This window comes from Trachemys scripta, chromosome 9 (assembly GCF_013100865.1).
Source record: "Trachemys scripta elegans isolate TJP31775 chromosome 9, CAS_Tse_1.0, whole genome shotgun sequence".
NCBI classification, from domain to species: domain Eukaryota; kingdom Metazoa; phylum Chordata; order Testudines; family Emydidae; genus Trachemys; species Trachemys scripta.
Genome location: NC_048306.1, coordinates 653,643 through 666,825, shown reverse-complemented (window position 1 = coordinate 666,825; position 13,183 = coordinate 653,643). Strand labels below are relative to the sequence as shown.

The window sequence follows — 13,183 nt, the reverse complement described above, 5'->3', positions numbered from 1 at the left end:
GAAAACATCCATAAGTGTGCAGTGGTGGTCAAAAATGCTAACAGAATGTTAGGAACCGTTAGGAACAGGATAGCTAATAAGAGAGTAAATATCATAATGTCACTGTATAGATCCATGGTATGCCCACACCTTGAACACTGTGTGCAGTTTTGGTCACCCCATCTTAAAAAAGCTATATTAGAAATGGAAAAGGTGCACAGGGGCAACAAACATGATTAGAGCTATGGCACAGCTTCCATAGGAGGAGAAATGAAAAAGACTGGGACTGTTCAGCATGGAAAAGAGACGACTAAGGGGGGATAAGATAGAGGTCTATACAATCATGACTGGTGTGGAGAAAGTGAATAAGGAAGTGTTTTTTATCCCTTCACATAACACAAGAACTAGGTGTCACCCAATACAATTAATCGGCAGCAAATTTAAAACAAACACAAGGAATTTCTTTACGCCACACACAGTCAACCTGTGTAACTCATTGCTAGGGGATGTTGTGAAGGCTAGAAGTAAAACTGGGTTCACAAAAGAATTAGAGGATAGGTCCATCAATGGCCATTAGCCAAGATGGTCAGGGACACAACCACATGGTCTGGGTGTCCCTAGCCTCTGACTGCCAGAAGCTGTGGTTGGATGACAGGGCATGGATCATGCAATAACTGCCCTGCTCTATTCATTCTGTCTGAAGCATCTGGCATTGGTGTGACAGGATCCCTGGAGTACAACCTGGAACTGGGGTACTGCTCTGCCCCTTTAACTCTCCAGCCTGGGCTGTCTCTCACAATGCTTTGTTAGTGACAAGCAGCAAACCCCTCCAGGTGCTGTTATCACTCTACCCCACACTCAGCTAGATTGCATGAAAGCTCCCTGAGCCACTCATGAATCACACAGAGAAAGCCACCAGCAGATCTCCCAAGCCCCCGGAATATACCGTCTTGCGCTCGTCAAAAGCCTGACCAGTGTAAGTTCATTACCCAGTCTGCCCTGGATGTGGAGAGGACACGCACTAGCCTTTGTAAACTGAGCTGAGATTTCCCAAGCACTTCGAGCAAAACCCACTGTTTTAGGTAAAAAATAAAACAGATTTATTAACTACAGAAAGATTTTAAGTGATTATAAGTGGTAGGCACAAAAGGTCAGAGAGAGTTACCAAAGACAATAAAAAGTAAGTGCAGAGTCTAAATCTTAGACTTTATTACACTAGTTAGTATTTCGATCAAACAGTTTTCTCACCCCACTAGTTGGTACAGTTCTTAATACACAGGCTTCCTCTTTAAGCCTGGGATCAGTCTCCTCAGTTCAAGTCTGTGTCTTCCCAGCGTTCTCTTGTTGCTTCCAGCATAGGTGGGGGAATAGAAAGGCAAAAGCATGATGGTACTGTCCCCTCTTTTATATCCTCGGTCCATGTGCCTGGGAAACACTAGCCCAGACATGTCCTGGTGGGCTTTGCTGAGTCAGAGCTGAGCCATCCCCCATTGTGTGATGCTTGTGCAGCCCTTTTACAGCATTGTAAATCCCTTGTTTACAACTCCCCTGCTGATTAGTGAGCGTTTAACACCTCCCTGGGTGTGGGTCACCGCCTTTGTTGTAACTAGCAGTAACAACCTTACAGCGAAATCTCATAACTTCATACACACTAACTATATACATATTTGGACAGAACAGTGGGTTTCAGCAGATCATGGCTTTTCATATGATATCTTACGTGGCACGTTTTTGTATGAAATATATCATAATTATATGACACAGGTGAATATGGGGGTTCCAGGGTACTACTCTGAGGTACGGAGTGCTACAATTGGCCATTGTCAGATGACAAGATACTGGCTAGATGGACCTTTGGTTTGACCCACTGTGGCCATTCTTATGTTCTTACCTAATGCCTAGAGCCCTGCAAATCCGCTGATATCCACGGACCATTTTTGCGGATCGTGGCTCGGATGCGGATACAAATTTTGTATCCGCACAGGGCTCTGCAGCACACACCTGAACAGAGCAGCTGTCACCCAGCCCTGAGGCTCTAGCTCGCCTCTCTGAATCACACAACAGGCAATAGCCTGCTGGGTATTCTGGGAGTTGTAGTCCACAGCTTGTTCGAAAGGAGGAAGTAAACTACAACTCCCAGAAGGGAGTGTGACCATGTGCTCCTGTGCAGTGAGCCAAGTAGTTGTCACCACTGCCAGTCCTGGCTGAGTCTGTGTGCATTAAAGTCGCTCCGGCTGTGTAGGTGTGTCTGAGCCCTCCCTGGGGGGTGGCGGTGCACACGAGCACCCAAGATTATAGCCTACCTGCCCAGAATGGGGCAGGAGGTATGGCGGGGGTGGAATGGGCAGTGAGGCAGGATGTCTTTGTGGAGAAGTGGGAGGGTGGTTCGGGGCTGGGCACAGCCTTGTGTCACTGGTGCGTGGTGACTTGTGGAGCTGTTAGTAGAGCCCTGCAAATCCACAGATATCCATTTTATATCCCGGGATAATATTTGTGGATCGCGGCTTGGATGTGGATACAAATTTTGTATCCACGCAGGGCTCTACCCATGCCATGCTATGTGCTGGAGACAGTCCCAAATAAGAGCTCAGCGAGGTATGAACTGCCCCATACGCCTCACTGTGGGTGTTTAATTCTGAAATCTAACAATGTGCTTTTCATTCTCGACATAGTTCACTCTCATGGCTGATCATTTCGCAGGAACATCCAACTAATCTGCTCATCCCCTCCCTCCTCCTGGGGCTCTCTAGCTCCAACCCCCCCCTGCCCTTGCCCCAGCTGTCTGACCCTCCAGCTTCGCCCTGCTGATTTCAGCCCCCCCGGCTGCAGTGCGGTGAAGCTGAGGTAGGAGAAGCTTAGAACACATAGAATGTCATGTAGCGATTGGGGCCTGGGCAGTCTGTGCTGATTGGATTGCTCATTTGCATATTAATTGCAATATGCCCTCCTCCCCCCTTCAGGCAGAGTGCAAGCCACTCTACTGCAGAAATTAGGGCCAGCGGCTCGACAGTAGAGGCGAGCTCTGCTCCTGTGAAATCTCCATTGATTCCTTTGCTTTCTGTAGCCTGCAGTGAACAGGATTCGGAACCGGGGGCCCGTCTGACCTGTCGGATTTTGCTACACCTGTTTAAGACACCACAGCTGAACCCATGCCAGCAGGATGGCAGTAAGTGAGCTGGGTACAGAAGCCTTCCCCCATAGCAAACGCTGTGAGTCTGTGGGCCACCTATGCTCACTGGATCCAAGAGGAGGCGCTCCTGGTGCTGTCTTGGAAAGCCTTGTCTCACCCTGGGCAAGGCAAGACTAGCCTTCTGCTGGGTAGTCTCCCATGCCCTGGGAAAGGGGGGGAATGCATTTGTACAGCGTTCCCCGTGTGTCACTGTGTAGTTAGCAAAGCATGTGCAGAAGGGGTCTCCTCCATCTGCAGCATCAGCCACTGAACCCCACTGCAGGCAGGACACCAACCTTGGTGTGCTGTGGGTTGATGTGACCCTTGCTCTGTCCCGGACATTACGGTAAGTGCTGAAGAGTTTGTCAGCCAGGGTCTCGTGCCGCCTGACATCAGTGCCAGAGTCTACTCTGTCCTCACCTACACATGTCACTCGCTAGCTGGATTTGGGCGTGCCACTGCCTGCTTCTAGCACCGGATTCTTCAGCCTACCCAGCCCCTTGTGTTGCTCTCTGCAGTTCTTCTCACATCCTGTGCCTGTAACCAGCTGGCTCCATTGGATCCTGCTGTTTCCTTCTCTCCAGGGGATTCAGATTAGAGAGGCTCTAGAACCTCTGAATTTGGCACTGGGGCAACAGCTGCTGGAATCCTGTGTCCAGTTCTGGTGTCCGTGATTGAAGAAAGATGATGTAAATGGGAGAGGGTTCAGAGAAGAGCCATGAGGATAATTGAAGGATTGAAAAACGTGCCTGATAGTGATAGATTCAAGGAGCTCAGTGTTAGATTATCAAAGAGAAGGTGAGGGGTGACTTGCTGACAGTCTGTAAGGACCTGCATGGAGAACAGAAATTTGATAATAAAGACGTTCTTTGACGTACCAGACAAAAGTATAACAGGATCCAATGGCTGGAAGTTGAAGTTAGACTTTAATTCAGACTGGAAGTAAGGTGTACATTTAACAGTGAGGGTAATTAGCTATTGAAACAATGTACCAAGGGTTGTCGTGGATTCTCCACCACTAGATGTTTTTAAATCAAGATTGGATGTTTTTCTAAAAGATCTGCTCTAGTTCAAATAGGAATTCATTCAGGGCAGGTCTCTGGCCTGCGTTATACAGGCGGTCAGACTAGATGATCACAGTGGTCCCTTCTGGCCTTATAATTTATGAATCTTCCATGCCCTAATGTCAGCAACCCCTACTCCTCCTCCTCCTTCCTGACACCCTGCAGTGCCTGCAGAGAGCAGCTTCTTCCCCCTCAACTCCCGTCTCTGTGCTGCTCCCTGTATTATCCCATTGACAAACCCCTCTCCTCTGCTTCCCCAAACTCTGCAATCTGCCTGTCCTCCCCTTTAAACATCCCCGCGTGGCCCAGGCACGCTAACCCTCCGGCTCTGAGTCTGAGCAGAGGGGCTGGGAGCTGTCCTCACAGCAGCAGCAGCAGCATCTGGGTTTCACTCTGGCCCCAGCATATGAACCTCTCTTCATTGACCTGTTGCTGGCTCCTCTCCTGCCCTAGGGCTGCCATGCACACCTCTCTAATGTCTCAGACTTGTCTGGTTTGACTGCCCTTTCTGTTTGGGGTGGAACCAGTCCTGCAGGGCTCCATCCATGGCTCATCATCTGTACATTGTCCCCTCACTCCTCCAAATGCGGCTGCTGCCCCAGGTTAGAGTTGTGCTGAAGCCTGGACTTTGTTGCACAGACATTGCTTCCTGGTCATCCCTATGAATGTTACACTGGGGTGGTCCAGTGCTGCACGACACTTTGCCTTTGTGCAGTCTGTCAGCCAAGTTGTTCAGACACACCCCCACTCTTGGGTGTAATTGGCTCCATGTTACAGATGGGGAAATGAATAGTGCCAAGCTGGCCCAGTGAGCTAGTAGCCAAGCCAGAACTGCTGGCCCTCAGTCTGCCGCTCTGGATAGTGCGTGATTTGGGTGGCTCTGGAGGCTGGGTCTTTCTCATGTGCTGGGATTTACCCTTCTCCTTTGTTCTTTCTGCAGATAAGCCCACAGTGGGAATTCGTTCCTCCTGTGACCGCCACTTGCTGGCTGCTTCCCAGAACCGAATTGTGGATGGAGCAGTCTTTGCAGTGCTGAAGGCTGTCTTTGTGCTGGGTACGTATCTTATCCTAGACTGGACCTGTGAGAGGGAGACAAGGAGTGTTGGGGGAGCAGGCAGAGTGTAGGAAGTTTGTATGTGCTACAGTATTGGACTGCGCGAGATAGATGATGACTACATAGAAGTAGTCCTGGGGGGATTCTGCGCCAAGAAATTAAAATTTTTGCACCAAAAATTAAAAATTCTGCAAAATTCTGCATATTTTATTTGTCAAAATAATGCAATATAATCACATCAGTTTCAATTGTTTTGGAAACTTATTTAAACTACAATACAGGAAAAAGTCACAATAACCATTCAGCATTTCTTAAACACATGAAAGTGAAGTTACAAACATTTGGTAACAATATCCTGCATTCCAGTTATAATCCTGGATTTTCCCCCAGTGGGGGGGAAAGTAGAATGTCATTTTAAATTGCTCAGACTTTCACACATGAAAGTCATACAGTTTTGCTAATCGTTGTCCTGGACCTGGCTGGGTACTTTTTGAAGTGCTTGGTTCTGATTGTCCTGACATTTTATTGACTGCTTGGTAAATGTTTTATTTGCCCTCAGTCTTTTTTTTTTTTTTTTTAATGGCTAAGTAAAATAAATCCTGAACTGTAATCTAACCCTATTGGGCTACTTTGGCACAGGAAAAAAGTGAGAGAGCACATAGATCTTCCCAGCTGATTTCCTTACTGTCATTTATAAGGCTTTACATCACTCTGGCAATGTAGGGGCCTTAAAATTTTCACACGTTTTATGCTCCTGGAGGAATTGACTGAGGATGGGAACAGTTAACTAACAATAGGAACATTAACAAAGTTACTATGTAGGCAGGCTGCTACCTTTCTGCCTCTAGCCTGCCTCCTGCATAATAAAAAGTCCTACCCTTCCACACCAGCGAGCTGCAGTAGCAAGCGAGAGGGACAGGCTAAGTGATCAGGCACGCACACCCAGCCTCCCTTCCCAATCGTAAGGCTGCTCCAGGCATGCTGGAACAGATATGCTGCTGGGGAAGAGGCGCATGTTCCCCAGCAGATTTTTTTTGCGTTTTTCTGCATGGGGGGGCACAGAAAAATGCGGGCGCAGAATTCTGTCAGGGGAAATAGGAGGGGTAGATGAGATCTGTGTGATGGAGAAATGTCTGGCCTGCGCTAAGCTCTCTCCCTGGGGCGTATGTGGGCTGCATGGGTCTCCCTGCCCAGGAGTTGGTAGCTGGCAGGGATGAGGCTGGTCTGTGCTGGGCACTCTGGCTGAGGGCTGTTGGTTGGAGATGGGGACAGGGTGGCCTGTGCTGAGCTCTGGGGCTGTGGGGCAGTAGCGGGACATGGGGCGGGGCACGGGGCTGGCCTGCGCTGAGCTCTGGGGCCATGGGGCATGGGGCTGGCCTGTGCTGAGCTCGGGCTGTGGGGCAGTAGTGGGACATGGGGACGGCCTGTACTGAGCTCTGGGGCCGTGGGGCAGTAGTGGGACATGGGGATGGCCTGTGCTGAGCTCTGGGGCCGTGGGACAGTCGCGGGGCATGGGGACGGCCTGCGCTGAGCTCTGGGGCCAGGAAGAAATCGTATTCAAGTTCAGCGTCCGTTGTGTGAATGGCTCTGGTTTTTGCTACTGTTGCATAAGGTGACCCTTTGCCTCTTGGTTACAGGGGATGCAGAGCTGAAAGGCTCTGGCTTTTCCCACCCTGGAGGGGTGGATGACCTTATGGAAGATGAGCTGGGTGCCAAGAAGTCTGCTGGCCGGACAGTGTCCATAGAGACGGCCAGCCTGGATATTTATGCCAAGTATGTCCTGAGGAGTATCTGTCAGCAGGTAAATCTGGCTCTTGCGCCCCACCCTGTCCCTGATCCCGGCTGCTGACAGGGCTCTCCCTCTGCCTATTCAGGTTTGGTGGATGTTCTCTTCTGCTGTTTCAAAGAAGCTGGGCATGGTTTTGCCACGCGGTGGTGCTAAGAATTAAAAGTTGCTGAACAGAGCTGACTGGTACTCTGGTTTCGGAGAGCTCAGATGCTGTGTATTCTGTAGGGCTCTGGTGCCACCACTGTGCCCCTTCCCCAGGGTGAGATGGCAGTCAGTAGCCCCCTACGCATGTGCTGGGGGCAGAGAGGAGGGAGCATGAGAAAGAGGGGTACTTGAAGTGATATAAGGCTCTTGCATGTCAGGTTGGGCATTCGTGGCAGCTCGGCCAGTTCTATAGCTGGGCTTGCTCACCTGCAGCCTGTGTTTTTGTTGAGTTTCAGGGAGAGCCACTCACTTTTTATGTGCCCTTTTCAGGGTTGTCCCGGCTCTCAAGTCTAATAGGGTCCTGGGCACCATCCAGACAGTGCCCAAGTCCTGTGCTGCCCTTCTTTCCCCTGCCCGTCTGACAGCCTCTTGAACCCTTCCCTTCTCCACTGCTCTCACCACTTTCTAAGATCCACAAGAAGTGAGTCTGTTAGGAGATGCTCTGGCTAGCAGGGGCCTTGATAGGGGGATGTAGCAGCAGAGGCTTACCCCAAGTCAAGTAGATGAGCAGCACATTTTTAATATGCATGAATTTACAAACTACTTGACTGATTTAATTATTGGTGGGAAATTCTGCTTTCTTCTTGGAGTGCTTGCACATGTCGATTCCATCCAGGTATGTGCGCGCCCACGTGCACAGTCGTCGGAGATTTTTGCCTTAGTAGTATCCATGGGGCAGGCTGTGGCGCCTCCTGGAGTGCCGCCCTCATGCCGTAGTATATCAGGCACTGCTGGCCCTATGCCCTCTCAGTTCCGCGGTTGGCTGGAGCGCCTGGTCTTGCTTAGCAAGAGCATTAGCGATTCTTCGCTGTTGAGGTTGTTCTCCTTTGTTATTTAGTCAGTGATTAGTTAGCTGTTAAGTGTTTTAGTAGCAGTTAGAGTCCTGGCTGGTGGGGCTTGCCCCCCTCCCCAGGCTTCAAGTTGTGTTCTGAGTGCAGCTGGCCAATGCCCGTCAGTGACCCTCACGAGAGTTGTCTAAAGTGCCTGGGGGAGTCCCATCAAAAAGACAAGTGCCAGATCTGCAAAAACTTTCATCCCTGAACTCATAAAGAGCGGGACATTCGACTGAGGGTCCTCCTCATGCTCTGCGCCCAGCATCGGAGCCCTCGCACTCGGACTCCACACCCAGTACTTCGGCGTCAGCACGCAGTGCACCACCGGCACTGGGATCTGCCCGGCACCGTTTCCCCTCACCAGTAACGAAGAAGCAGTCCAAGTCGACTGGTCTGCAGGCACCGTGCAAGGGAACTTCGGGCAAAGGACCTGAGTTAGGGCTCGTGCCCGCAATGGAGGCTCTCGGGGGTACCGCTGTGGACCTGCCTCGGACTCCGGGGAGCAGTAAGGGGTCCCAGCCCATCGCAGGGCCATCTGCATCCCTGGTGGCCAAAGAACAGTTAGGCTGACCAGCACCACACACACCTGGCCACATGGCGGATCCCGCCAAGACACTGGCTTAGACGACCCAGCTGGTGATGGGATGGCCCCCGGACCACAGGTGTCATTCCCCTTCGCCATGGCCAAGGACCCTGGTACTGCAACCTCGGTCTCCAGCCAGGAGGCCCAGATCTCTGACGCCATGGTCTCCGCTTACAAGGCACGGAACTCCGGAATCACGACACTGATCCCCGTATTCTCTGTACTGACGGTCCTCCCACCAGAGATCACCAACATGTCGGTTGCCATTGCCTTGCAGGTATTCCATTCATCGGTCCCTTCCAGCACGAGACCGTTCCTGGTCATGGCACCGATCACCGGGGCCCCGGTACCGTTCTTTGGGCAGGCACCGGCCCCTCGGCTTCTTTGTAACTGTCGCCGATGAGAGTCAGTCGACAGACTCAGGCTTCCACAGCCCCACCCTGGTCACCAGAAGGGCAGTGGTCTGGGTCGGAGGGACAGTTCAGCTCTTCCCCTGTACAGGGCGAATCGTCTTCCAGCCAGGAACCCGTCAAGGCGCCTGCGGCACTGGCATGGGATCAAGGGCAATGGCTCGCCCAGTGGCAATACTGGAACCCACGCTGGGTGCCTGTAATGCCGGCACCATATTCCCACCGCTCCTCCCAGGCTGCATCAGACAAGCTACCTCCAGCGCAGCCGGAACCGGTGTTGGAGCAAGGGGCTGAATCCGAAGCAGTGACTCCACTGGAAGCCCCGGCGGCTGCAGAGTGGGGTCCCAGATGCAGCAAGGGGACACTCCCCACCCTCTGGCGGTGCAGTCATCCTCGTCATCCCCGGACGAGTCAGTGGTGGGGGAAACTCGCAAACTGGTAGATCCCCCCCGTGCCCCCACCTGATGACTTCAGGGAGCACCAAGCCCTACTTAAGAGTGACGGCCAACCTGAACTTGGAGGTTGAGGAGCTAGCTGAGGAGGCCGATGACCTCTTGACTGTCGTTCCTTCCTCTGCCCCAGCCCAGGTCGCATTGCCCGTTCACCCCAGGGTCCTAAAGATCGCCAAGTCGGTGTGGCAGACCCCGTCTTCCATTCTTCCCATGTCCAAGAAGGCGGAAAAGAAGTACTATGTCCCCACAAAGGGGTTTCAATAGCTATACACGCACCCTCCTGCGGGGTCCCTGGTCGTGTCCACTGTCAACGAAAGGGCCAGGCGAGTGGCACCCCCAAAATAAGAAGAACAGGAGTACTTGTGGCACCTTAGAGACTAACAAATTTATTAGAGCATAAGCTTTCGTGGACTACAGCCCACTTCTTCGGATGCATATAGAATGGAACATATATTGAGGAGATATATATACACACATACAGAGAGCATAAACAGGTGGGAATTGTCTTACCAACTCTGAGAGGCCAATTAATTAAGAGAAAAAAACCCCCAAAATAAGGATGCCATGAGGCTGGACTTATTTGGGAGAAAGATTTATTCAACAGCGAGCCTCCAATTCAGGGTCTCTAACCATCTGGCCCTACTTGGCGGATACAATTTCAACCTGTGGGACTCCATCGGCAGGTTCAAAGAGAGCCTCCCACAGAATCGGGCACAGGAGTTCGCCACTCTGGTGGAAGAGGGCAAGGCAGTAGCCAGAGGTGTCCCCCAGATAGCCGAGATGCCACGGACTTGGTGTCACCTCTGCAATAGCCATGAGGTGTAGCTTCTGGTTACAGACCTCCGGGCTGTCCCAGGAGATGCAATCCACCTTCCAGAACCTCCCTTTCGAGGGAACAGAGCTATTCTCAGAGCTAACTGATGCAAGGCTCCCTGGCCTTGAAGACTCCCAGGCCACCCTCTGCTCCTTGGACCTGCATACTCCTCAACAGGCTAGAAAACCGTTCCTCCCCCCCGCCATCATCGAGGTCTTGGGGTACCCCTCAATTTGGTGCCTACAAAAAAAGAGACAAGGACAGGGGTTTTAAGCGAAGCCACCTGTCGTCGTCTTGTCCACCTGCCCATCCTGGTCCTTCCAGATACCAAGGCAGCCAAAAGCAGTCATTTTGAGGGTGCGCCCGAGGACGACACCTCAGTCAATGCATCGAATCCGCTCCCCATCTTCCTCAGTCACCTCTGGCCTTTCCCGTCAGCCTGGTCCCATATCCCCTCGCACCGCTGGGAGCTTGACACAGTCTCGTCTGGCTATAATCTGCAGTTTATAGCCTACCAACCCTTCCATCTCCTTTCCCCGTCCCTCTTCAGGACCCTTCTCATGAGCAACTCCTCGTTCAGGAGGTCAGAAACCTCCTGCATCTAGGGGTGGTGGAAGAGGTTCTGCAAAACATGGAAGGAAGAGGATTTTACTCCCACTACTTCCTAATTCCAAAGGCAAAAGGGGGTGTCAGACCTATTCTAGATCTGCATCACCTCAACATGAAACCTCAACTTTTTGAGAGACTTATGGTCTACCTGGCCTCCATCCTCCCCTCCCTGGATCCCAGGAGACTGGTACGCTGCCATTGATTTAAAGGACGTGTACTTTTCATATGTCCATATTCCTGGGGCACTGGTGTTTCCTCCGTTTCACGTTGGGCCAGCGCCATTTCCAGTTCACTGTGATGCCTTTTAGTCTCTGGTCGGGCTCCGAGAATGTTCCCCAAGTGTATAGCATCAGTGGCTGCTCACCTGCAGCGACGGGGTTCCAAATCTACCCATACCTCAACGACTGGTTGGTAAGGGGCCGGTCCTCGGATCAGGTGTGGTGGCATCTCAACCTGGTCTGTTCCACCTGCTGCGATCTGGGCCTATTAATAAATGACAAGTCAACCCTCACCCCAGTGCAATGTAGAGAATTAATTGGGGCAATACTCGACTCCACTCAAGCCAGAGCCTTTGTCCCCGAGACTTGGTTCCAAGCCATGGTGGACCTCCTCTCGTCTCTGCATGCCCAACCACTCAACACTGCCCACACGTGCCTGAGACTGTTGGGTCACAGGGTAGCATGCACTTACGTGGTCCAGCATTAGTGACTCCGCCTCAAGCCCCTACAGGCGTGGCTGGAGTCGGTCTGTGTCCCCAACCGGCGCAGTATAGATCAGGATTCCGGACAGCATACTGTCGTCACTCACCTGGTGGCAAGATCCTGCGTTGGTGCTGGAGGGAGTCCCCTTCGCGGCCCCAAGTCTCATTGGTGACTCTTGTCTCTGACGCTTTGGACCTGGGTTGGGGAGCTGACTCGGGCAATCTCAGTACTCAAGGCTATTGGTTCAGTCACGATCGGTCTCTGCACATCAATGTCAGGGAGCTCAGGGTGGTTCGCCAGCTCTGCAGCACGACATCCATCTTGTGGCCACTCGCCTCCTAGGGGCCAGGAACGCTTGGGCAGACCGCGTCAACAGGACATTCTCATCTTGCCACGAGTGGTCCCTGCACCTGGAGGTGGTCAGTTCTATCCCCCACAGGTGGGGAACTCCCCAGGTGGATCTAGTCATGTCCAGGTAGAACAGAAAATGCCACGTCTTCTGCTCGTTCCAGGGCAGGGACAGAGGATCTCTGTCGGACACCTTCTTGCTCCCATGGTCGTGGACTCTGATGTCTGCCTTCCCTCCGGTGCCGTTGCAGCGCAAGGTCCTCATGAAAATCAAGCAGGACAGGGTGAATATCATCTTTATAGCGCCGACGTGGCTGCACCAACACTGGTTCAGCACACTGCTGGGTCTCTCGGTGGCGACCCTATTCCAGATTCCGTTCCGGGTGGACCTGTTGCCCCAGAACCACGGCAATCTCCTGCACCTGAACCTGGCAGCGCTTCATCTGACAGCTTGGCTGCTGTGTGGCTGAACGCTCAAGAGCGGCAGTGCTCATCTGAGGTCCAGCGAGTCCTGTTGGGCAGTAGAAAGCCCTCCACCAGGGCTACCTACCTGGCCAAATGGAAGCTATTCACCTGCTGGATGGCGAATAAGGGGGTCCGTCCCAAGCGAACCCTGTTGCAGCTCATACTAGACTACCTCTTGCATCTCAAGCTCCAGAGCTTGTCCCTCTCATCAATCAATGAAAATACACTAGAAGCTGAGAACTGTAGAAAATTGATAAAGGAAGTAAAAGGGCACAATTAGAAATCCTATGGCCAGCAGTGTTAAGGATAATAAGGAGTTCTTTGAGTGATTGTCCACACAGATTCCACTTTTGGTTTCCATGTGCCCCAGGCATGTGAGGTCGGACTCTTTATGAATAACTGCATCTATTGTGGCCACGTCCATGCTCTGTATACCCTTGTGACCACTATACGTAAGCGTATAAGGGGTAGGGTGGTCTCATGACCATGACTGCACGATGAAAGACCTGCAGTGTTTGCATCCCTCGAGTGACATAGCTTTCATTTAATGGTCCTGTTGTAGTGTTAGATCTAGTTAGTCTTTAGGTTTAATTGCCCATTGGCTTACAAAAAGAAAAGAAAAGAAAAATCATAACTTTTAAGGGGAAGCTTGTGACTAGTGTGGCTTCACCCCTCCTCCCTTCCCCCATGCACAGGAGGGGTATGCCTC

At 51.8% G+C, this 13,183-nt stretch overlaps 1 protein-coding gene across 2 annotated transcripts in view; it reads left to right on the top strand.

Annotated features, from left to right (window-relative positions):
- Window positions 1-13,183, top strand: part of MED12 (mediator complex subunit 12) — a 69,799-nt gene that overhangs the window by 26,363 nt on the left and 30,253 nt on the right. For both annotated transcript variants that reach the window (XM_034781089.1, XM_034781088.1), the window contains exons 23-25: window positions 3,044-3,145; window positions 5,153-5,266; window positions 6,904-7,067. In XM_034781089.1, coding sequence (XP_034636980.1) covers window positions 3,044-3,145; window positions 5,153-5,266; window positions 6,904-7,067 — 380 coding nt within the window. The remainder of the gene's footprint in view (window positions 1-3,043; window positions 3,146-5,152; window positions 5,267-6,903; window positions 7,068-13,183) is intronic.